This window comes from Doryrhamphus excisus, chromosome 19 (genome assembly GCF_030265055.1).
Source record: "Doryrhamphus excisus isolate RoL2022-K1 chromosome 19, RoL_Dexc_1.0, whole genome shotgun sequence".
In the NCBI taxonomy this organism is placed as follows: Eukaryota; Metazoa; Chordata; class Actinopteri; order Syngnathiformes; family Syngnathidae; genus Doryrhamphus; species Doryrhamphus excisus.
Genome location: NC_080484.1, coordinates 16,390,891 through 16,416,990, shown reverse-complemented (window position 1 = coordinate 16,416,990; position 26,100 = coordinate 16,390,891). Strand labels below are relative to the sequence as shown.

Sequence of the window (26,100 nt, the reverse complement as noted above, 5' to 3'; positions counted from 1 at the left end):
TTAAAAAAAATCAATAATTTTTTTTTTAAAAATCAATAAAAAATATCAAATTATTTAGAGGGACTTAAGAACATTTTAAAAATAGTAGTATTAGCGCGCTTATTGGCTTGCTTATTAGCCTGCTTTTGCCCTATTATAAAAAAAAATTCAGATTTTTTTGTTAAAAAAATCTATAATTTTTTTTTTAAATCAATAAAAAATATCAAATTATTTAGAGGGGCTTAAGAACATTTTAAAATAGGCCTAATGACGCCACTGGCCCTTAGAAGTAAAAAAAATCATGCTAGTAGTAGGCTAGTATTAGCCTGCTTATTGGCTTGCTTATTAGCCTGCTTTTGCTCTATTATAAAATATAATTTTGTTAAAAAAATTAATTAATATATATTTTTTTAAAAATCAATAAAAAAATATCAAATTATTTAGAGGGACTTAAGGACATTTTAAAATAGGCCTAATGACGCCACTGGCTCTTAGAAGTAAAAAAAAATCATGCTAGTAGTAGGCTAGTATTAGCTTGGCTTGCTTATTAGCCTGCTTTTGCCCTATTATGAAAAAATTGTCAGAATTTTTTTGTTAAAAAAAATCAATAATTTTTTTTTTTAAAAATCAATAAAAAATATCAAATTATTTAGAGGGACTTAAGAACATTTTAAAAATAGTAGTATTAGCGCGCTTATTGGCTTGCTTATTAGCCTGCTTTTGCCCTATTATAAAAAAAAAATCAGATTTTTTTGTTAAAAAAATCTATAATTTTTTTTTTAAATCAATAAAAAATATCAAATTATTTAGAGGGGCTTAAGAACATTTTAAAATAGGCCTAATGACGCCACTGGCCCTTAGAAGTAAAAAAAATCATGCTAGTAGTAGGCTAGTATTAGCCTGCTTATTGGCTTGCTTATTAGCCTGCTTTTGCTCTATTATAAAATATAATTTTGTTAAAAAAATTAATTAATATATATTTTTTTAAAAATCAATAAAAAAATATCAAATTATTTAGAGGGACTTAAGGACATTTTAAAATAGGCCTAATGACGCCACTGGCTCTTAGAAGTAAAAAAAAATCATGCTAGTAGTAGGCTAGTATTAGCTTGGCTTGCTTATTAGCCTGCTTTTGCCCTATTATGAAAAAATTGTCAGAATTTTTTTGTTAAAAAAAATCAATAATTTTTTTTTTTAAATCAATAAAAAATATCAAATTATTTAGAGGGACGTAAGAACATTTTAAAAATAGTAGTATTAGCGCGCTTATTGGCTTGCTTATTAGCCTGCTTTTGCCCTATTATAAAAAAAAATTCAGATTTTTTTGTTAAAAAAATCTATAATTTTTTTTTAAATCAATAAAAAATATCAAATTATTTAGAGGGGCTTAAGAACATTTTAAAATAGGCCTAATGACGCCACTGGCTCTTAGAAGTAAAAAAAAATCATGCTAGTAGTAGGCTAGTATTAGCCTGCTTATTGGCTTGCTTATTAGCCTGCTTTTGCTCTATTATAAAAAATTTGTCAGATTTTTTTTGTTAAAAAAAATTTACATTTTTTTTTTTTAAATCAATAAAAAAATATCAAATTATTTAGGGGGAACTTAAGAACATTTTAAAATAGGCCTAATGACGCCACTGGTCCTTAGAAGTAAAAAAAAAAAAAAAACATGCTAGGTTAATTAGCGACTCCAAATTGTCCATAGGGATCAATGTGAGTGTGAATGGTTGTTTGTCTATATGTGCCCTGTGATTGGCTGGCCACCAGTCCAGGGTGTACAGCGCCTCTTGCCCCAAGACAGCTGGGATAGGCTCCAGCACCCCCCGCGACCCCAAATGAATGAATGAATGCTGTGGGGGGGGGGGGGTTTCATCCATTCGTTTTCTATGCCGCTTATCCTTACAGTGTATATTGTTAGTGGATGCACCCACCAGAAGAGGGAGCCCCACTCTGATGGGGAAGAGTGGCCAGCGAGGACAGAAAGAAGGGGGGTAGGCACAGCTAGCCCTTTGTTTCCTCGTCACTAACCAGGGACAGAGCGTCTCTGTGTGGACTAAGTGGCCTTTTTGGGACGTCTCCCACCAGCTCGGCGTGACACACAATGGGCAGCAGAGCAGAAAAACAGCGACTATTTAGCCTCTTTAGACATTCTTCATGCGGGGAAGGCTCCCTTGGTTGCTAATAAGTGTCAAAGGACTTGTGGGTTCCTACAGATTTGTGAGTTCCACTCTCCGCTCCAAGAACATGCTGATGCTTCGCAGCCGCTCCTCCTCCTCCTTTCCGCCATCTTTGTATCCTCCCCCCACACATATCCATCCTCGCTCCTGCACTTCATCTTCCATCTTCTCGTCTCCAAGCCAAACGCCCCCACACACATTGCAAACACGCTCATGCACACGCTCATTGAATTTTTAATCTCTGCCCCATTTTCCTGCCTTTTTGGGCGTCTGCCACGGCTGCAGCGTTCCCTAGGAGCTTGCACGGTACGGAGCAGCTCCCGAGTCTGGGCTAAAGGCCGCTGTGCTGAGTCCACTCACCACGACGGTGCCGGTCTCCAGGCCCAGCGAGCCCCAGCTCAGGAAGAGAGCCAGCCAGGCCAGCACTGTCATCCTGCGTGGAACGGCATAAAGACATCAGGGGGGCTAGCGTGGTCGGGGCATGAAGACGCCGTGCGTGTGTTTACGTACAGGATAAGCAGCCATCGCGCTTGCTTGGCCAGTCCGAGCAGGATGAAGAGACACACGATGAGGTCAAGCAGCAGCAGCAAGACGTATGACAGCCACCTGAAAGCATCGCAAGGACAAATATGGGCGGTATTGGGATGTCCTATGGTTCTATACGAGTGTTTGGGCGGTATTGGGATGTCCTATGGTTCTATACGAGTGTTTGGGCGGTATTGGGATGTCCTATGGTTCTATACGAGTGTTTGGGCGGTATTGGGATGTCCTATGGTTCTATACGAGTGTTTGGGCGGTATTGGGTTGTCCTATGGTTCTATACGAGTGTTTGGGCGGTATTGGGATGTCCTATGGTTCTATACGAGTGTTTGGGCGGTATTGGGATGTCCTATGGTTCTATACGAGTGTTTGGGCGGTATTGGGATGTCCTATGGTTCTATACGAGTGTTTGGGCGGTATTGGGATGTCCTATGGTTCTATACGAGTGTTTGGGCGGTATTGGGATGTCCTATGGTTCTATACGAGTGTTTGGGCGGTATTGGGATGTCCTATGGTTCTATACGAGTGTTTGGGCGGTATTGGGATGTCCTATGGTTCTATACGAGTGTTTGGGCGGTATTGGCATGTCCTATGGTTCTATACGAGTGTTTGGGCGGTATTGGGATGTCCTATGGTTCTATACGAGTGTTTGGGCGGTATTGGGATGTCCTATGGTTCTATACGAGTGTTTGGGCGGTATTGGGATGTCCTATGGTTCTATACGAGTGTTTGGGCGGTATTGGGATGTCCTATGGTTCTATACGAGTGTTTGGGCGGTATTGGGATGTCCTATGGTTCTATACGAGTGTTTGGGCGGTATTGGGTTGTCCTATGGTTCTATACGAGTGTTTGGGCGGTATTGGGATGTCCTATGGTTCTATACGAGTGTTTGGGCGGTATTGGGATGTCCTATGGTTCTATACGAGTGTTTGGGCGGTATTGGGATGTCCTATGGTTCTATACGAGTGTTTGGGCGGTATTGGGATGTCCTATGGTTCTATACGAGTGTTTGGGCGGTATTGGGATGTCCTATGGTTCTATACGAGTGTTTGGGCGGTATTGGGATGTCCTATGGTTCTATACGAGTGTTTGGGCGGTATTGGGATGTCCTATGGTTCTATACGAGTGTTTGGGCGGTATTGGCATGTCCTATGGTTCTATACGAGTGTTTGGGCGGTATTGGGTTGTCCTATGGTTCTATACAAGTGTTTGGGCGGTATTGGGATGTCCTATGGTTCTATACGAGTGTTTGGGCGGTATTGGGATGTCCTATGGTTCTATACGAGTGTTTGGGCGGTATTGGGATGTCCTATGGTTCTATACGAGTGTTTGGGCGGTTTTGGGATGTCCTATGGTTCTATACAAGTGTTTGGGCGATATTGGGATGTCCTATGGTTCTATACGAGTGTTTGGGCGGTATTGGGATGTCCTATGGTTCCATACGAGTGTTTGGGCGGTATTGGGATGTCCTATGGTTCTATACGAGTGTTTGGGCGGTATTGGGATGTCCTATGGTTCTATACGAGTGTTTGGGCGGTATTGGGATGTCCTATGGTTCTATATAAGTGTTTGGGCGGTATTGGGATGTCCTATGGTTCTATATAAGTGTTTGGGCGGTATTGGGATGTCCTATGGTTCTATACGAGTGTTTGGGCGGTATTGGGATGTCCTATGGTTCTATACGAGTGTTTGGGCGGTATTGGGATGTCCTATGGTTCTATACGAGTGTTTGGGCGGTATTGGGTTGTCCTATGGTTCTATACGAGTGTTTGGGCGGTATTGGGTTGTCCTATGGTTCTATACGAGTGTTTGGGCGGTATTGGGATGTCCTATGGTTCTATACAAGTGTTTGGGCGGTATTGGGATGTCCTATGGTTCTATACGAGTGTTTGGGCGGTATTGGGATGTTGTATGGTTCTATACGAGTGTTTGGGCGGTATTGGGTTGTCCTATGGTTCTATACGAGTGTTTGGGCGGTATTGGGATGTCCTATGGTTCTATACGAGTGTTTGGGCGGTATTGGGATGTCCTATGGTTCTATACGAGTGTTTGGGCGGTATTGGGATGTCCTATGGTTCTATACGAGTGTTTGGGCGGTATTGGGATGTCCTATGGTTCTATACGAGTGTTTGGGCGGTATTGGGATGTCCTATGGTTCTATACGAGTGTTTGGGCGGTATTGGGATGTCCTATGGTTCTATACGAGTGTTTGGGCGATATTGGGATGTCCTATGGTTCTATACGAGTGTTTGGGCGGTATTGGGATGTCCTATGGTTCTATACAAGTGTTTGGGCGGTATTGGGATGTCCTATGGTTCTATACAAGTGTTTGGGCGGTATTGGGTTGTCCTATGGTTCTATACGAGTGTTTGGGCGGTATTGGCATGTCCTATGGTTCTATACGAGTGTTTGGGCGGTATTGGGACGTCCTATGGTTCTATACGAGTGTTTGGGCGGTATTGGGACGTCCTATGGTTCTATACGAGTGTTTGGGCGGTATTGGGATGTCCTATGGTTCTATACGAGTGTTTGGGCGGTATTGGGATGTCCTATGGTTCTATACGAGTGTTTGGGCGGTATTGGGATGTCCTATGGTTCTATACGAGTGTTTGGGCGGTATTGGGATGTCCTATGGTTCTATACGAGTGTTTGGGCGGTATTGGGATGTCCTATGGTTCTATACGAGTGTTTGGGCGGTATTGGGATGTCCTATGGTTCTATACGAGTGTTTGGGCGGTATTGGGATGTCCTATGGTTCTATACGAGTGTTTGGGCGGTATTGGGATGTCCTATGGTTCTATACGAGTGTTTGGGCGGTATTGGGACGTCCTATGGTTCTATACGAGTGTTTGGGCGGTATTGGGATGTCCTATGGTTCTATACGAGTGTTTGGGCGATATTGGGATGTCCTATGGTTCTATACGAGTGTTTGGGCGGTATTGGGATGTCCTATGGTTCTATACAAGTGTTTGGGCGGTATTGGGATGTCCTATGGTTCTATACAAGTGTTTGGGCGGTATTGGGTTGTCCTATGGTTCTATACGAGTGTTTGGGCGGTATTGGCATGTCCTATGGTTCTATACGAGTGTTTGGGCGGTATTGGGACGTCCTATGGTTCTATACGAGTGTTTGGGCGGTATTGGGATGTCCTATGGTTCTATACGAGTGTTTGGGCGGTATTGGGATGTCCTATGGTTCTATACGAGTGTTTGGGCGGTATTGGGATGTCCTATGGTTCTATACGAGTGTTTGGGCGGTATTGGGATGTCCTATGGTTCTATACGAGTGTTTGGGCGGTATTGGCATGTCCTATGGTTCTATACGAGTGTTTGGGCGGTATTGGGATGTCCTATGGTTCTATACGAGTGTTTGGGCGGTATTGGGATGTCCTATGGTTCTATACGAGTGTTTGGGCGGTATTGGGATGTCCTATGGTTCTATACAAGTGTTTGGGCGGTATTGGGATGTCCTATGGTTCTATACGAGTGTTTGGGCGGTATTGGGATGTCGTATGGTTCTATTCCTGAAAGCATCGCAAGGACAAATATTTGCCTTGAAGCCTCACGGGACTCATGCGGATGCACAACTAGCACAACTAGCCTTCCTGCCGTGCGCTTAGAAAACGATTGTGATGCAATCCACGCGTATGAAATGAAAATCTATTCAGTAGAATGATATCAATATGTTCGGCTCACCTGTAGTCCTCGTTCACCATCAGCGTATTGGCCGCCCAGCCGGGAGAGAAGGGCCCGGGCAGCAATCCGCCCGAGGGCGTCACGGTGGGGGCCACGGAGGGCGGCACGGGGGTGAGCGGGATGATGGAGGCCCCGCTGATGCCGCTGTCGTTGGCCGGCCCCGCGTCCAAGCCCGTCCGAGCCAGGGAGACGGAGGAGAGGAGGCTGATCACGTTGTCCGATAACCTGCGGCAGTTGCGTGTGGAAACCAGGAAGGGTTTGCTGCCCGTGAACATCTCCTCCATCGTGCTCAGGGGGCCCGAGATGGAAAGCTGCAGGCCGTTGATTGTGTCGGAGATCTGGAGAGGGAAAAAGGACGCGGGCTTTGCTACACATCTTAAAATAAAGCATGCTGTAGCTAGCATGGCTATGCTACCCGGTAAAACCTTCCTTCCCAATAGACTCATATGACTTAGATCACACACCGTAGCCATGAGTAGCATGACGTGGGAGCTTTCATGCATTTCCTCCACCTCATGCACACGCATGCTTGAAGTGGTGATCACTCCTCATGAAACATTCAGCGTTCTTTCTCTTTGCTCACTCGCACGCAATCACCTTTTATACTGTACGTACTGTACGCTAGGCTTCAGCGCAGTCTAGTATAAAAACCTTAAGCCATATAAGCCGTTTGTAATGGGAGGTCAGCTTAAACCTTCACCAAAGTCCAATGCCTGAAGATGTAGTCACCCATGCCATTCCAGCTGCATACGCTACATGCAGTAAATAGTTTTATTTTGGTGACACAGACATGGGGCTAACAGCGCTCTTATATTGAAGGCTGGAAGTGCGTCCTGTATGTGGACCACACTAGCATGCTAAACGACCACACTAGCGTGCTAAACGACCACACTGGCGTGCTAAACGACCACACTAGTACGCTAAACGACCACACCACCATGCTAAATGACCACACTCGCGTGCTAAACGACCACACTAGCGTGCTAAACAACCACACTAGCGTGCCAAACAATCACACTAGCATGCTAAACAACCACACTAGTACGCTAAACAACCACACTACCATGCTAAAATGACCACACTGCCATGCTAAACGACCACACTAGCGTGCTAAACGCACACTGCCATGCTAAATGACCACACTAGCGTGCTAAACAACCACACTAGCGTGCTAAACAACCACACTAGTACGCTAAACAACCACACTACCATGCTAAAATGACCACACTGCCATGCTAAATGACCACACTCGCGTGCTAAACGACCACACTAGCGTGCTAAACAACCACACTAGCGTGCCAAACAATCACACTAGCGTGCTAAACAACCACACTAGTACGCTAAACAACCACACTACCATGCTAAAATGACCACACTGCCATGCTAAACGACCACACTAGCGTGCTAAACGCACACTGCCATGCTAAATGACCACACTAGCGTGCTAAACAACCACACTAGCGTGCTAAACAACCACACTAGTACGCTAAACAACCACACTACCATGCTAAAATGACCACACAGCCATGCTAAATGACCACACTCGCGTGCTAAACGACCACACTAGCATGCTAAACAACCACACTAGCGTGTTAAACGACCACACTAGCGTGCTAAACAACCACACTAGTACGCTAAACAACCACACTACCATGCTAAAATGACCACACAGCCATGCTAAATGACCACACTCGCGTGCTAAACGACCACACTAGCATGCTAAACAACCACACTAGCGTGTTAAACGACCACACTAGCGTGCTAAACAACCACACTAGTACGCTAAACAACCACACTACCATGCTAAAATGACCACACTGCCATGCTAAATGACCACACTCGCGTGCTAAACGACCACACTAGCATGCTAAACAACCACACTAGCGTGTTAAACGACCACACTAGCGTGCTAAACAACCACACTAGTACGCTAAACAACCACACTACCATGCTAAAATGACCACACAGCCATGCTAAATGACCACACTCGCGTGCTAAACGACCACACTAACATGCTAAATGACCACACTCGCATGCTAAACGACCACACTAGCATGCTAAACAACCACACTAGTACGCTAAACAACCACACTACCATGCTAAAATGACCACACTGCCATGCTAAATGACCACACTCGCGTGCTAAACGACCACACTAGCATGCAAAATGAACACATGAACATATTAAATGAACACATGAACATGCTAAATGAACACATGAACATGCTAAATGAACACATGAACATGCTAAATGAACACATCAGCATGCGAAGCAACCACACCGGTGTGCTACACCACCACACTAGCATGCTAAAACACCGCAGTAGCATAAACGACCACAGTAGCGTGCTAAACAACCACACTACCATGCTAAAATGACCGCTAATAATGACCACTCGCATGCTAAATGAACACACTAGTGTACTAAACAACCACACTAGCATGCGAAGCAACCACACCGGTGTGCTAAACTATGGTTCTATACAAGTGTTTGGGCGGTATTGGGATGTCCTATGGTTCTATACGAGTGTTTGGGCGGTATTGGGATGTCCTATGGTTCTATACAAGTGTTTGGGCGGTATTGGGATGTCCTATGGTTTCTATACGAGTGTTTGGGCGGTATTGGGATGTCCTATGGTTCTATACGAGTGTTTGGGCGGTATTGGGATGTCCTATGGTTCTATACAAGTGTTTGGGCGGTATTGGGATGTCCTATGGTTCTATACGAGTGTTTGGGCGGTATTGGGATGTCCTATGGTTCTATACGAGTGTTTGGGCGGTATTGGGATGTCCTATGGTTCTATACGAGTGTTTGGGCGGTATTGGGATGTCCTATGGTTCTATACGAGTGTTTGGGCGGTATTGGGATGTCCTATGGTTCTATACGAGTGTTTGGGCGGTATTGGGATGTCCTATGGTTCTATACGAGTGTTTGGGCGGTATTGGGATGTCCTATGGTTCTATACGAGTGTTTGGGCGGTATTGGGATGTCCTATGGTTCTATACAAGTGTTTGGGCGGTATTGGGATGTCCTATGGTTCTATACGAGTGTTTGGGCGGTATTGGGATGTCCTATGGTTCTATACAAGTGTTTGGGCGGTATTGGGATGTCCTATGGTTCTATACGAGTGTTCGGGCGGTATTGGGATGTCCTATGGTTCTATACGAGTGTTCGGGCGGTATTGGGATGTCCTATGGTTCTATACGAGTCTTTGGGCGGTATTGGGATGTCCTATGGTTCTATACGAGTCTTTGGGCGGTATTGGGATGTCCTATGGTTCTATACGAGTGTTTGGGCGGTATTGGGATGTCCTATGGTTCTATACGAGTGTTTGGGCGGTATTGGGTTGTCCTATGGTTCTATACGAGTGTTTGGGCGGTATTGGGTTGTCCTATGGTTCTATACAAGTGTTTGGGCGGTATTGGGTTGTCCTATGGTTCTATACGAGTGTTTGGGCGGTATTGGGATGTCCTATGGTTCTATACGAGTGTTTGGGCGGTATTGGGATGTCCTATGGTTCTATACAAGTGTTTGGGCGGTATTGGGATGTCCTATGGTTCTATACGAGTGTTTGGGCGGTATTGGGTTGTCCTATGGTTCTATATAAGTGTTTGGGCGGTATTGGGTTGTCCTATGGTTCTATACGAGTGTTTGGGCGGTATTGGGTTGTCCTATGGTTCTATACAAGTGTTTGGGCGGTATTGGGATGTCCTATGGTTCTATACGAGTGTTTGGGCGGTATTGGGATGTCCTATGGTTCTATACAAGTGTTTGGGCGGTATTGGGATGTCCTATGGTTCTATACGAGTGTTTGGGCGGTATTGGGATGTCCTATGGTTCTATACAAGTGTTTGGGCGGTATTGGGATGTCCTATGGTTCTATACGAGTGTTTGGGCGGTATTGGGATGTCCTATGGTTCTATACAAGTGTTTGGGCGGTATTGGGATGTCCTATGGTTCTATACAAGTGTTTGGGCGGTATTGGGATGTCGTATGGTTCTATACAAGTGTTTGAGCTCTTATGCTAACAGCGTGCTTTGGAAGGAGGACAATTAGCGGCGTGACACACTAACCGCTGTCTGACCGTGTGGGGGGTGGGGGGGGGGAATCAATCAGGGAGACATTTGTATGCAATTTGTCTTTCTCACACACACACACACACACACACACACACACACACAAACACACACACACAAACACACACACTGTGTGACAAAGAGTGTCCAGCTGGGCGGAGCTTGTGCATGACATTTGGCTAGCGGAGGGAGAGCAGCACTCACCAGCAGATCGATGGAAGCTAGCGTATAATTGGCGGTGAGAAGAGACGAGGTCAACTGATACATCCCATCATTAGCCTCGCTGTTGCCATAGAAACCGATGCCTATGGCAACGCTGCAAAAGAGGAGAGAAAAAGGGGCATGAGTGGCGGCGTTGCGATGAGTGAGGCGTGTCAGTGCGTGCTGAAGAAAGGAGAAGTATAAGAAGGGTTTTCCATCGATACGCGGGGTGCTAATGTTAGCCGTTAGCATCAACTAGCGTACCATTCCACATTCCCCTTCAAGCCGGGACCAGATGTTCAGCAAATCCCCTCCAAGCAGGCAGCAATGGTACGACCCAATCTCCTATACAACTATCTGACCCACATTACGAAGCGAGGGCGGGGACGGGGGCGGGGGGTGGGGGCAGGGGGGTTGGGGGCATGTGCTTTTTGCTTTGCAAGCTGCCAAATGTGAACACGCTGATTCAAATCAGGTTTTTTTTTATCATATTTTCTGACATCCTCATCTCGATATATATATTACTTCACTCCATAGATGACCTTGTACGTCCTTGTACTTTTTCCTTTTGGTTTTCCGGATGGTTTTCCCTCCATATGGATAAATCCCACACCCCTGTAAGTCTTTTGGGGAATTTGGCGATGTCAAAGTAGCTCAGAGGGGGTGTGGATGGTGTACTCTAGCTAGCTAGCTAGCTAGTAAAACATAACGTCCGTGTCATTGAATGTAAACATAGCCCATATGTTTACTCTGGCGCCAACCACTTCCTGCTTTTTTAGAAATAGCAAAAATGACACGGCGACTATCACATGCCGATTATCATCCTGTCTGCTCATTGGTCCATCAATTCAATTCAACTCCCGCTGATCCCCATGTCGCCCCCCCCCCCCCGCCCCCCGAGTGGCACCCGTTCTTTTGTTCGGTGTCGCCCCTGCAAATGTCTCCTCCACACGATCTGATATAATTTATCCTGAATTTCATTTATCTGTCAAATAAGTCATCTTCATCGATATTCAATATTTCACCCCCGTTTGATTTATTGAATAATATATTTATTATTTTATTTATTGGCTGATTTTTTTTCCCATCCAATATATTATTATTATTATTATTATTATTGCCATATCCCATTGCTTTAATGTTGTTGTTTGATGCTTTTGTATTACATATTTACTGTATTGATATTTGTAATTTTATATAACGTTGTTCTTATTTTCAGCACTCCCCTCTCCCATCAAAGTTATTTTGCTCTTTGTTCAGGCTGCATTTGGAAATAAGAATTTGTTCTTAAATTGCTTGCCTGGGTAAATAAAGGTAAAATATAAAATAAAATATAGAATAAATTACATACAAATTTAAACTATAATACTTTTTTACTGTATATATGATATAAATAAATATATACTTATTTTAAAGTAAAAATTTACATACAATAAAATTAATATATATATTAAAAAAATTTGAATTAGACTGTAAATATATATTTTTAAAAGTTAAAAAGTCTAAAATAAAATTAATATATTAAATTATTTTAAATTTTGGGGAAAAATGTGTAATATTTGTATTTGCATAAGATGAGGCAATACGTGAGATTGAGTGCAACAACTCTTAACAACTTTTCTGCACCTTGTGTGTATGCTAGCGGCCCCGCCTCCACCCACCCAGACAAAAAGACTGAGAAAAGGGCTTATTATGTCCATGCCGTTGTTCTATGGAAGAAAGGTGCGAATGAGTGAACCCGCTTCCTGCCTATTGGGAGACCACTTCGTTTCCATTCATATTATTATATCATATTATTACTTCTCATCGTCGAAGGAAATCTTATCACGTTTTAATAATAATCCCCAATATAAAAGTTAAAAATCAGGATAAAAAACGGAAGAAACAAAATAGGAATACAGCCTCATGTAAAGAGAATAACAAGTGTGTAAAATGCTCCACAAGGGGGAGACAAGGAGCACGTGGCGTGTACAGATGATGACATCATCCCAGCGCCAGTACATCATGTACTGTCATGTCTGGCATCAACTCACACCTTCGTATGTCAGGGGAATGTACTGTATACTGTATACTGTATACTGTATATACTGTATATGGGCCAAGCCTCTAATATACAGTATTGTCATTGTATTGTATATACTTTAGTATAATAGTATTGCATTCAAGACGTTTGGACGCCTCTGCATTAAGAAAAAGGACCAGTAAAAAAAAAAAAGGCGCAGATGACTTTGGTGCTAGCATTTTTGACGGGGGGGGGGGGGGGGGGGGGTTATGTAGTATTTTACACGTAACAGTCCATTTTTACACCTATATTTTTACACATATTTTACATGTAAAAGTGTCATGCAATCTGCTATATGTGCACTTTGAAATCATTTATTTGATGTAAAGTGTGTTTCTCAATGTATTATTATTATTATTATTGTTATTTTTATTAGAATTATTATTATTATTAGTTATAGTAGTGTTATTATATTATTATTATTTTATTTTGTTATAATAATAATATTACTACCATTATTATATTAATATTATTAACAACAATATTAATATAATAGTAGTATTATTATCATTATTTGTATTACTATTATTGTGCTTGTGCTCCTTTTTCCAGGAGTATTTTGTAATATTACTACCATTATTATATTAATAGTATTAACAACAATATTAATATAATAGTAGTATTATTATCATGATTGACAACATTATTTTGTTATTATTATTATTATTATTATTATTATTATTATTATTATTATTATTATTATTATTATTATTATTATTAGTTATATTAATGTTATTATATTATTATTATTTTGTTATAATAATAATATTACTACCATTATTATATTAATATTATTAACAACAATATTAATATAATAGTAGTATTATTATCATTATTTGTATTACTATTATTGTGCTTGTGCTCCTTTTTCCAGGAGTATTTTGTAATATTACTACCATTATTATATTAATATTATTAACAACAATATTAATATAATAGTAGTATTATTATCATGATTGACAACATTATTTTGTTGTTATTATTATTATTATTAGTTATATTAATGTTATTATATTATTATTATTATTTTGTTATAATAATAATATTACTACCATTATTATATTAATATTATTAACAACAATATTAATATAATAGTAGTATTATTATCATTATTTGTATTACTATTATTGTGCTTGTGCTCCTTTTTCCAGGAGTATTTTGTAATATTACTACCATTATTATATTAATATTATTAACAACAATATTAATATAATAGTAGTATTATCATTATTGACAACATTATTATTATTATTATTATTATTATTATTATTATTATTATTATTATTATTATTATTATTATTATTATTATTATTATTATTATTATTATTATTATTATTATTATTATTATGTGTCCGTTATGTCCATGTATCCTTTCATTTTTAATATTATGCAGCGCTCGCGCCTCTGGATTGACTTTTATTTCCAAAGTGCCCACAAGGCATGCTGGGTACCCCATGGCTATAATATTGTGAGTTAATAATACTACGTTATTTCTAATCACTGCATGCTTCCATGGAGCTCAGGACATATGAGAAATGTATTTTTAATTCCTAGACGGTGCACATGCGTCAATAACTTCTCTGGTCTTTAGCGCTAACTAGCTAAATGTTATCATAGGAATATGGATGGAGCTATTTTTTGGGGGGGTTTGTATGCATCGGAACGCCGCTCCAAATTCCAGTGCGGCACGCATTATTTTCCTTTTACATTTGCTCATCAACAAGTGGTCAGGATAGACTTGCAGTTGGAGCGCGCCTCCACAAGTCCCCTGTCTGTGCACCGCTGTGGAGGCCTGCAGCCCAACTCGCTCATTTGTTGGCTTTGGGTTTGCCAATTATGAGCGCCTGTGTTGCCATGGTAACGGTGTTGAAAAAAGGACCTCACCAGCAAAGCGTGACGGCCGCCACGGCCACCCACGTGACGCAGCAGATCCCTCGCCCCTTCTTCCCGCCGTAGCCGTGACCCGTGCTGCCGTCTTCGTCCTCCTCCTCCTCCTCGGCTCCCTCGCCGCGGTCGCCACGGTGACAGCAGCAGTAGTGGATAAGGAAGGACAGAACCACCAGGAGGGAGATCACCAGGGCCATGGCCGACACGCTGGACAGGACCAGCAGCGTCTGGGGTGCCAAACAACACGCGTTCATTTCGTCTCCGTCAGTTGTACCGCTTGTATTACCCATTCCACTATAGGGGTGTTATTTCATGTCTAGAGGGCTCTAATTATGTCAAAAATATATTTAGAAGGTGGTAAACGGGTTTTACATGTCTTATTTTCTCTTAATATGTCTACTATATTGGGTAATAGTAGCGTAAACGTGACTATAGGGGTGTTATTTCATTTCTATAGGGCTCTAGGTCTGTTAAAATATATTTAGAAGGTGGTAAACAGGTTTTCTATATCTTATTTTCTCTTATTATGTCTTCTATATTGGGTAATAGTAGCGTAAATGTAACTATAGGGGTGTTATTTCATGTCTAGAGGGCTCTAATTATGTTAAACATATATTTAGAAGGTGGTAAACAGGTTTTCTATGTCTTATTTTCTCAATATGTCTACTACACTGGGTAATATGTGTGTTAATGTGACTATAGGGGTGTTATTTCATGTCTAGAGGGCTCTAATTATGTCAAAAATATATTTAGAAGGTGGTAAACAGGTTTTACATGTCTTATTTTCTCCTAATATGTCTACTATATTGGGTAATAGTAGCGTAAACGTGACTATAGGGGTGTTATTTCATGTCTAGAGGGCTCTAATCATGTTAAAAATATATTTAGAAGGTGGTAAACTTTCTATGTCTTATTTTCTCAATATGTCTACTATACTGGGTAATATGTGTGTCAATGTGACTATAGGGGTGTTATTTCATGTCTGGAGGGCTCTAATGTTTAAAAGTGTATTTAGAAGGTGGTAAACAGGTTTTACATGTCTTATTTTCTCTTAATATGTCTACTATATTGGGTAATAGTAGCGTACACGTGACTATAGGGGTGTTATTTCATGTCTATAGGGCTCTAATCATGTTAAAAATATATTTAGAAGGTGGTAAACAGGTTTTACATGTCTTATTTTCTCTTAATATGTCTACTATATTAGGTAATAGTAGCGTAAACGTGACTATAGGGGTGTTATTTCATGTCTAGAGGGCTCTAATTATGTTAAAAATATATTTAGTATATATTTATATGTGTGTCAATGTGACTATAGGGGTGTTATTTCATGTCTAGGGGGCTCTAATGTTTAAAAGTGTATTTAGAAGGTGGTAAACAGGTTTTATATGTCTTATTTTCTCTTATTATGTCTACTATATTGGGTAATAGTAGCGTAAACGTGACTATAGGGGTGTTATTTCATGTCTAGAGGGCTCTAATTATGTTAAAAATACATTTAGAAGGTGGTAAACAGGTTTTCTGTGTCTTATTTTCTCAATATGTCTACTATACTGGGTAATATGTGTGTCATTGTGACTGTAGGGGTGTTATTTCATGTCTAGAGGGCTCTAATTATGTTAGGTAAAGGTGGTAAGGTGGTAAACAGGTTTTCTATATCTTATGTTCTCTTATTATGTCTACTATATTGGGTAATAGTGTAAAGGTCACTGTAGGGGTGTTATTTCATGTCTAGAGGGCTCTAATCATACATAAAATTTATTACTTTAGTAGAATTACTGATGTATTGGAAACCTATGACAAATTATTGATATAAATACTATTTTTATAGCGATAAAACTATACTATAAAAACAAAATGAGTCCTATAATGAATCAGGTTATTGATATATTGCAAAACGATGAGTGGGGATTCATGACATGAAAGCCGTGTCCGAGAATGCAAAGGTCAGTCAGATTTTCTTTTACCGAGTCTTACTTGTGATACCATTAAGCCGTATCAGCAGATATCGTGAAGCCATATCAGGCATTTGATGAGGCCGTGTGTCATAAAGTCAGCGTTACTGAAATGCATTTTTCCGCTGCACATTATCCCTCATCATCCATCTGGCCGTCTGTCATTTCTTTCTATCTATCCACAGCGCCCGATCTCTATGAATAAACGTGTGACCTACTTAAATACATTCACTGCCGCTGGCTGGCTGGCTGGCTTGGCTGCATGACTGGATGGATGACTGTGAGCCCCCCCCCCCCCCACCCCCAACCCCGGACCGCTCCTCAGCAACCTCCTGGCATGACTCAATCCCTCTCTGCCTTGTCTTTTGTGTCTCTGTGCCGGATCACTTCCTTTCTATTTGTAATTTTGTGCACAAAGTAGGAACAGGCTGCAAGAACAGGTGCAACTGCCGTAAGTCACATACTAGAGGAGCACTGAAAAAAAATCTTCTGAAGTTACCTGCTGGTACTCCCAGCTGTCGGGGGCAAAGACGTTGTCCCTCATCTGCATGGTGAGGTCCAACCGGGGGAGGGCGTGACACATTCTCACCCACAGCGAAGGCGTATAGCTGGGCACCGTCGCCATGGCAGCCATTTTCTACTGCCCCTGCTCCCCTCCTCCACCCTGGGGAGAGAGAGACAGAGAAAGCATAAGTGAGGTAGAACGCCACAGATGAAGGTCCTCCTGAGGGCCGTGGTGACAACAAGGTCAGCGACTCCACATGACTGAAGTGAGAAAATGTCAAGGTCGAAATGTCGTCGTTTGAGAAAAGTAACTCCACAAGGGGGCCCAAGTGTGGCCCCAGGCCCCAACACATTCGAAAATTCATTTGACTGGAATAAAGTCAAAACTGGGAAAATAATATTTTCCTATATAATTATATATTTATTAATTATATAATTAAATATATATAATATTTTCTATATAAAAATATATTTAGAAGGTGGTTAACAGGTTTTCTATATCTTATTTTCTCAATATGTCCACTATACTGGGTAATATGTGTGTGTCATTGTGACTATAGGGTTGTTATTTCATGTCTAGAGGGCTCTAATTCTGTTAAAAATATATTTAGAAGGTGGTAAACAGGTTTTCTATATCTTATTTTCTCTTATTATGTCTACTATATTGGGTAATAGTAGCGTAAACATGACTATAGGGGTGTTATTTCATTTCTATAGGGCTCTAGGTCTGTTAAAATATATTTAGAAGATGGTAAACAGGTTTTCTATATCTTATTTTCTCTTATTATGTCTTCTATATTGGGTAATAGTAGCGTAAATGTAACTATAGGGGTGTTATCCCATGTCTAGAGGGCTCTAATCATGTTAAAAATATATTTAGAAGGTGGTAAACTTAAAAAATAAACTAAATTAAAAAAATAAATAAACTCTAACTAATATCAAAGGAAAAAAAATGCAAAAGTCATAATTTTATGAGAATTTTTTTTATTTTACAAGAATAAAGTTGAAATATGAAAAAAAAGAAAAAACTCATTTTATGAGAAACAGAAAATATATTTTTGGAAAATGACGATGAATTTGAGAATGAGAATTTGAATTGGGAAAAGGTTATATGATTGAAAATATGACAATGAAGTCATAATATTAAAATAAAAATGTCTAAAATAGAAAAAAACAGCAAAAATAAAAACACATGCAAAGACGTCTACTGTAACAAGGAAGATCTTAATATTTTACACCTTCGCTTTATCATTCAAAATGATGCTCAAGCTGTTTTGTGGTTGAATCCAACCTATTAGTCCCAAATATGCATACTATATTAATGCTAACTGATACATATTTTCTCAAATGGAAGCATTTAGAACTTCTAAATGAAGCCAAAGAGGCGTACAGAAGAAGCATTGAAAGAGGCTGCGTCGTCCTAAAAAATGGCCACTAGGTGTCGGTGTCACTAATTTACTACTGTGATGTTGTGCTGAGACACACAAGCACCAGACTCGACGGATGGAACAACAGGCTTTCACTGCAGCGTCGGAGGATCTCACGACAGACACAATCATCTCTCGAGCTAAAAACTCAACTCTCAACCACTGACATCACTTCCTGTCACTTACAACTGTGAAGGCAGAGCATAAAGGTAACTATAGGGGTGTTGTTTCCTGACTAGAGGGCTCTAATCATGTTAAAAATATATTTAGAAGGTGGTAAACAGGTTTTACATGTCTTATTTTCTCTTAATATGTCTACTATAATTAGGTAATAGTAGCGTAAACGTGACTATAGGGGTGTTATTTCATGTCTAGAGGGCTCTAATTATGTTAAAAATATATTTAGTATATATTCATATGTGTGTCAATGTGACTATAGGGGTGTTATTTCATGTCTAGGGGGCTCTAATGTTTAAAAGTGTATTTAGAAGGTGGTAAACAGGTTTTATATGTCTTATTTTCTCTTATTATGTCTACTATATTGAGTAATAGTAGCGTAAACGTGACTATAGGGGTGTTATTTCATGTCTAGAGGGCTCTAATTATGTTAAAAATACATTTAGAAAGTGGTAAACAGGTTTTCTATGTCTTATTTTCTCAATATGTCTACTACACTGGGTAATATGTGTGTCAATGTGACTATAGGGGTGTTATTTCATGTCTAGAGGGCTCTAATTATGTCAAAAATATATTTAGAAGGTGGTAAACAGGTTTTACATGTCTTATTTTCTCTTAATATGTCTACTATATTGGGTAATAGTAGCGTAAACGTGACTAGTGTGTATTTAGAAGGTGAGAATTGGTTTTATATGTCTTACTTTTTTTTTTATTATGTCGACAATATCGGGTTATAGGAGTGTAGAGGTGAATATAGGGGTGTTATTTCATGTCTAAAGAGCTCTACAGTAAAATATTCAATTTCTAAATAAGGACTCCTACTTCTCGAAATGGACCTATGAGGGTCGTGTGTGGAACCAATTAAGTGTGATAAAGGAGGGATTGGTGTATATCATTTCTTAGTGTTGGTTTGAAAAATGGCGTATATCAAATCGGCCTCTGTATGCTTTGACTTTTCAGCAGAATGGAAAAATGTCTCCACCCTGATCGATGGTGAAAAATGTTATGAACTCCCGCTTCCGTGTCTTACTGTGCAGAAGAATGTAATCACATATTTGCATTGCAATAAGCCCCTCTACCTTACTTACATTATTATTATTTATTTTAATTATTTTAATTATTTGGGCAATTTACTGTTCACGCTGCACGCTACATTATGTTGTTCATATTTGGTGTCTATTTATTCTCCACATTATTATTATTATTTATTATTACTTATCTTCTTTTGTGTCTGTTATTATATGGGAGCCAGGCAACGACATTTCGTTGGCAATTTCACTACTGTGTTTTTGTGCAATGACAATAAAGGGAGTCTATCTATCTATCTATTCCAGTTAAGACTGACTCAGCAGCGCCCCTGCTGTTTGCATCCAAGCGGTGCGCTCCATTTTGCCCATCAATCAATATTGAGTTTGACAGCATAAAGTGAACGGTTGCCATGGGCATCCGTAGACATGACGGATGCTCCAATACGGTATGTGTCCCTACGGCCCCCGCCGTCACCATCTCGCTTGTCTGCTGCACCCCCCCAAAAGGCAGACTTATTGGTTGGAAAAAAATTGGGGGGAAATCCAAATGTAGGACACTCGGTACGGGTGATGATGAAGGTAATGTTAAGCTGCAGGAGAGTAAGAATGGAGTGTCTGGATGCTATGTGGAGCAGCAGGCTCTTTGAAAGGGTCGAAAGAGCCTACCAATAAGGACAAGAAGACTATTTCATGCAACAAAAGCATGCTAGCAAGCCCAAAGATGTTGTTGTGACGGTGTACTGTTTCGGAGGGGAGAAAGTAGGGTAAATACAAAAGGCAAATCCGGTTAGCCAAAGAATCCAATGAGTGAGTTGCAGGGGGATAAGAGGGGGGGGGGGGGTGGTTATAAACACAGCCTGGTCGGCGTCTGATACGAGCGTCACCGTGTATAAAGACGCACATTTCAGCACAGCGAGCTTTTATTTGTGTTTTAGCACAAGCGTTATTTATTCAACACCACAGTCGACGAGCAGCGCTCGGCCGTGCCGTTCACCGCCCCGCAGTCTTCCATTGTGTTGAAAAAGCAACGGCAGACACTTTCCTCATTCACGCTCAATGATGGGCCCCGAGATGATTTTTTAAAAGCTCCGCTCGCAGTGCCGGACCGGACGAGGTCGCCTCTAAGCACATTTCAATAAGCTTCTCCGCTTAATGGTTCCGCCACTCCCAACTGTCACAAATCAAATTGCTGCCAACGCTCCATTTCGCTTATTAAAATGCATCCCGGCACGTGTTGTCGCGCTCAACTTTCAGCAGACAACAGCAGGCTTGTCCTTATCGTGTTTATCATGGAACGCTTCCAGCGCATGGGATTTGATGCGTTTTTGAAGGAAGAAAAGAAAATGACATAAAATGCTACTATGCTAATATTAGCATACTAGCACATGCTAATGCTAGGTGTTTATATAGGTTTGTATTCATGAAAACAGCTAAAAATTTTACTATGCTAATGTTAAGATGTTAGCAATGCTAACATTAGCATGGTAAACTTAGCATGACTGATGAAAATGGGTAAAATGCTAATGTTAGCATGCTAACATTAGCATGCTAGCACTAATATACCAACATCTCCCATGATAGCATGCTAACATTAGCATGCTAGCACTAATATACCAACATCTCCCATGATAGCACTAAGTGTTTATATAGCTTTCTATTCATGAAAAGCGCTATAATGTTACTATGCTAATGTTGGGATGTTAGAAATGTTAATGTTAAGGTGTCTGTCAATATTAACACTAACGAGAATAGATGTTAGCATGTTTACACTTAGCATCATAGCATCAAGTTTTTCCACAGGCTTCTACTTGTAAGTACAGCTAAAAAGTTAATGTGCTCACATCATCATGCTAACATCCTAACATTAGCATGCAACAATTGTAAGTATCTGCATATGTTAATATGCAGATGTTACGTTAAAAATGGCAGAATATAGTACTATACTAATGTTAACAATGCTAGCAATGCTAACATTAGCATGGTAAACTTAGCATGACTGATAAAAATGGGTAAAAATGCTATAATGCTAATGTTAGCATGCTAACACTAATATACCAACATCTCCCATGATAGCACTAAGTGTTTATATAGCTTTCTATTCATGAAAAGCGCTATAATGTTACTATGCTAATGTTGGGATGTTAGAAATGTTAATGTTAAGGTGTCTGTCAATATTAACACTAACGAGAATAGATGTTAGCATGTTTACACTTAGCATCATAGCATCAAGTTTTTCCACAGGCTTCTACTTGTAAGTACAGCTAAAAAGTTAATGTGCTCACATCATCATGCTAACATCCTAACATTAGCATGCAACAATTGTAAGTATCTGCATATGTTAATATGCAGATAATACGTTAAAAGTGGCAGAATATAGTACTATACTAATGTTAGCAATGCTAGCAATGCTAACATTAGCATGGTAAACTTAGCATGACTGATAAAAATGGGTAAAAATGCTATAATGCTAATGTTAGCATGCTAAGATTAGCATGCCCGCACTAATATACCAACATCTCCCATGATAGCACTAAGTATTTATATAGCTTTCTATTCATGAAAAGCGCTATAATGTCACTATGCTAATGTTGGGATGTTAGAAATGTTAATGTTAAGGTGTCTGTCAATATTAACACTAACGAGAATAGATGTTAGCATGTTAACATTTAGCATCATAGCATCAAGTTTTTCCACAGGCTTCTACTTGTAAGAACAGCTAAAAAGTTAATATGCATACATCATCATGCTAACATCCTAACATTAGCATGCAACAATTGTAAGTATCTGCATATGTCAATATGCAGATAATACGTTAAAAATGGCAGAATATAGTACTATACTAATGTTAGCAATGCTAGCAATGCTAACATTAGCATGGTAAACTTAGCATGACTGATGAAAATGGGTAAAAATGCTATAATGCTAATGTTAGCGTGCTAACATTAGCATGCTAGCACTAATATACCAACATCTCCCATGATAGCACTAAGTGTTTATATAGCTTTCTATTCATGAAAAGCGCTATAATGTTACTATGCTAATGTTGGGATGTTAGAAATGTTAATGTTAAGGTGTCTGTCAGTATTAACACTAACGAGAATAGATGTTAGCATGTTAACATTTAGCATCATAGCATCAAGTTTTTCCACAGGCTTCTACTTGTAAGTACAGCTAAAAAGTTAATGTGCTCACATCATCATGCTAACATCCTAACATTAGCATGCAACAATTGTAAGTATCTGCATATGTTAATATGCAGATAATACGTTAAAAGTGGCAGAATATAGTACTATACTAATGTTAGCAATGCTAGCAATGCTAACATTAGCATGGTAAACTTAGCATGACTGATAAAAATGGGTAAAAATGCTATAATGCTAATGTTAGCATGCTAAGATTAGCATGCCCGCACTAATATACCAACATCTCCCATGATAGCACTAAGTATTTATATAGCTTTCTATTCATGAAAAGCGCTATAATGTCACTATGCTAATGTTGGGATGTTAGAAATGTTAATGTTAAGGTGTCTGTCAATATTAACACTAACGAGAATAGATGTTAGCATGTTAACATTTAGCATCATAGCATCAAGTTTTTCCACAGGCTTCTACTTGTAAGAACAGCTAAAAAGTTAATATGCATACATCATCATGCTAACATCCTAACATTAGCATGCAACAATTGTAAGTATCTGCATATGTCAATATGCAGATAATACGTTAAAAATGGCAGAATATAGTACTATACTAATGTTAGCAATGCTAGCAATGCTAACATTAGCATGGTAAACTTAGCATGACTGATGAAAATGGGTAAAAATGCTATAATGCTAATGTTAGCGTGCTAACATTAGCATGCTAGCACTAATATACCAACATCTCCCATGATAGCACTAAGTGTTTATATAGCTTTCTATTCATGAAAAGCGCTATAATGTTACTATGCTAATGTTGGGATGTTAGAAATGTTAATGTAAACATGGCAAACCAAAGTGTTTACAATATACAATATAATATACAATATACAATATTAACACTAACAAGAATAGATGTTAGCATGTTAACTCTTAGCATCATAGCATTAGGTTTTTCCACAGGCTTCTACTTGTAAGAACAGCTAAAAAGTTAATATGCTTACATCATCATGCTAACAATCTAACATTAGCATGCAACAATTGTAAGTATCTGCATATGTCAATACGCAGATAATACGTTAAAAATGGCAGAACATAGTACTATGCTAATGTTAGCAATGCTAGCATTAGCATGTAAAACCTAGCATGATAGTGTCTGCCAATGTTAACATGAATGAAAATGGTTAAAAATGCTAATTACTTGGCTACTTTCAGGAAATTTCGATTAGCAACAGCCATCGTTTACCATATCCCAAACCCATTCATGTTACTCCCATGAAGATATTATTGCAATTACTTGAGTATCAAGGTACCAACTTGAGTATCAGGATGCATATGCAATCGTCTACCAGAGATAGCCGCGCTTCTGTCAGACTAGCCCAGGGCAGCTGTGACTACAGATGTAGCTTACCACCACCAGTGGTAATAATAGTGGTGATAATGGATGTTGACGTTGAAATTGTATGCATACGCGGGAAGGAGCAGCATATCAGGCGGTGGACTGGAGCCTATCCCAGCTGTCTTGGGGCGAGAGGCGGGGTACATCCTGGACTGGTGGCCAGCACCAGCCAATCACAGGGCACATATAGACAAACAACCATTCACACTCACATTCATACCTATGGACAATTTGGAGTGGCTAATTAACCTAGCATGTTTTTTTTTTTTTTACTTCTAAGAGCCAGTGGTGTCATTAGGCCTATTTTAAAATATTCTTAAGCCCCCCCTAAATAATTTGATATTTTTTATTGATTTTTTTTTCATTGATTTTTTTTTATTTTTACAAAAAAAATGTCTGACAAATTGTACATAATAGGGCAAAAGCAGGCTAATACTAGCCTACTACTACTAGTAGTATACTAATAATCATTCATTCATTTTCTACCGCTTTTCCTCACAAGGGTCGCAGGGGTGCTGGAGCCTATCCCAGCTGTCTTGGGGCGAGAGGCGGGGTACACCCTGGACTGGTGGCCAGCACCGGCCAATCACAGGGCACATATAGACAAACAACCATTCACACTCACATTCATACCTATGGACAATTTGGAGTGGCTAATTAACCTAGCATGTTTTTGGAATGTTGGAGGAAACCGGAGTACCCGTAGAAAACCCACGCATGCACGGCCGAGGTTGGAATTGAATCCTGGTCTCCTAGCTGTGAGGTCTGCGCGCTAACCACTCGAGCGCCGTGCAGCCCCCCTATATAGAAGTCATTATGCAAAAAAAAAAAAAAAAAAAAAAACAGGAAGGGGATCACCTGTTTGCGGCGTTCAAGGATGGTAGAAGTTATTGGGACAACGTAACGAGGCTGTGACGGACGGGAGGTTGCATAAGTGGGTTGAAGTAAACGTGATTCGGAGTGTGGACGGAGAATTAGTGGCATGAGAGACTCCATGATGTCTGCATGTACAGAGGGTGGGATGGGAGGAAAGCCATTTTGTGAGGCGGCTAATGAGGACGTCGGTACGCAACATGGAAATCTGTCTCAACCTTTTTACATATTTCTATATGTGCAGCAACGCGGCCTCGGTATTTGCAGATATTTCCTAACCGTAATCACCCTGGCAGAATGAATGCACGTCGCCTATGTGGCATCCCAGTTCCTGCATTCATCTGCGTGACGAGCGTCCACTTGTGACAGCCTTGCTCCAAAGTGAGTGCAGCTGAGCGAAGGTAAGTGAGTGCAGTCGCCAAGTGTGCAAATCACTGCGAGTTGACCCGCGCAGTATAAAAAAAAAAATTAAAAAAAACACCAGTGCGGCATTGAACACCCACATTAGCCACAATGGATGAAAATGCTAGACGTGTGCGTGCGTCTTACCTCTGATGCTCTGATGCCTTGGACGGCTTCTCGTCGCCTTCCGCCTCTGCTGGTGAAGTATTTACCCGCTCAAAGACGTATACCGCCGGCAATCAGTGCCCGGTGCTCTTGCAAAAACATCCTGCTGAGAAAGAAAAGCTCAGGAACGTGCCCGGAATAAGTCAATGAGGGGGGGGCGGGGGGCGGGATGGAAAAAGAAAAGAAGTAAATAACTGTATGCTGCTCTGGTGATGGTGATGGTGTGTTGATGGATGGGAGAGGAGCTCTCACTGAGGGTGAGTGAGAAAGAGAGCAATAGAGAGAGAGAGAGAGAGAGCGGGGGGGGGGGTGGGGGGGTGGATTAAGATTGAAGAGAGAACACCCCTCGGGGACTCTTTATCGTTTCATTGTCGCTATTCCGTATCTTGATGTTGCCCAATGATAATTCATCTGTT

At 40.4% G+C, this 26,100-nt stretch overlaps 1 protein-coding gene across 4 annotated transcripts in view; it reads right to left on the bottom strand.

Moving 5' to 3' along the window:
- Positions 1-25,873, bottom strand: part of ttyh1 (tweety family member 1) — a 46,240-nt gene extending 20,367 nt beyond the window's left edge. For all 4 annotated transcript variants that reach the window (XM_058056272.1, XM_058056273.1, XM_058056276.1 and 1 more), the window contains exons 1-7: positions 25,667-25,873; positions 17,073-17,237; positions 14,616-14,845; positions 10,673-10,784; positions 6,392-6,729; positions 2,667-2,762; positions 2,517-2,589 (exon numbers count right to left, since the gene is read on the bottom strand). In XM_058056272.1, the coding sequence (XP_057912255.1) occupies positions 2,517-2,589; positions 2,667-2,762; positions 6,392-6,729; positions 10,673-10,784; positions 14,616-14,845; positions 17,073-17,207 (984 nt within the window). In that variant the 5' untranslated portion in view covers positions 17,208-17,237; positions 25,667-25,873. The remainder of the gene's footprint in view (positions 1-2,516; positions 2,590-2,666; positions 2,763-6,391; positions 6,730-10,672; positions 10,785-14,615; positions 14,846-17,072; positions 17,238-25,666) is intronic.
- Positions 25,874-26,100: the final 227 nt, after the last annotated feature.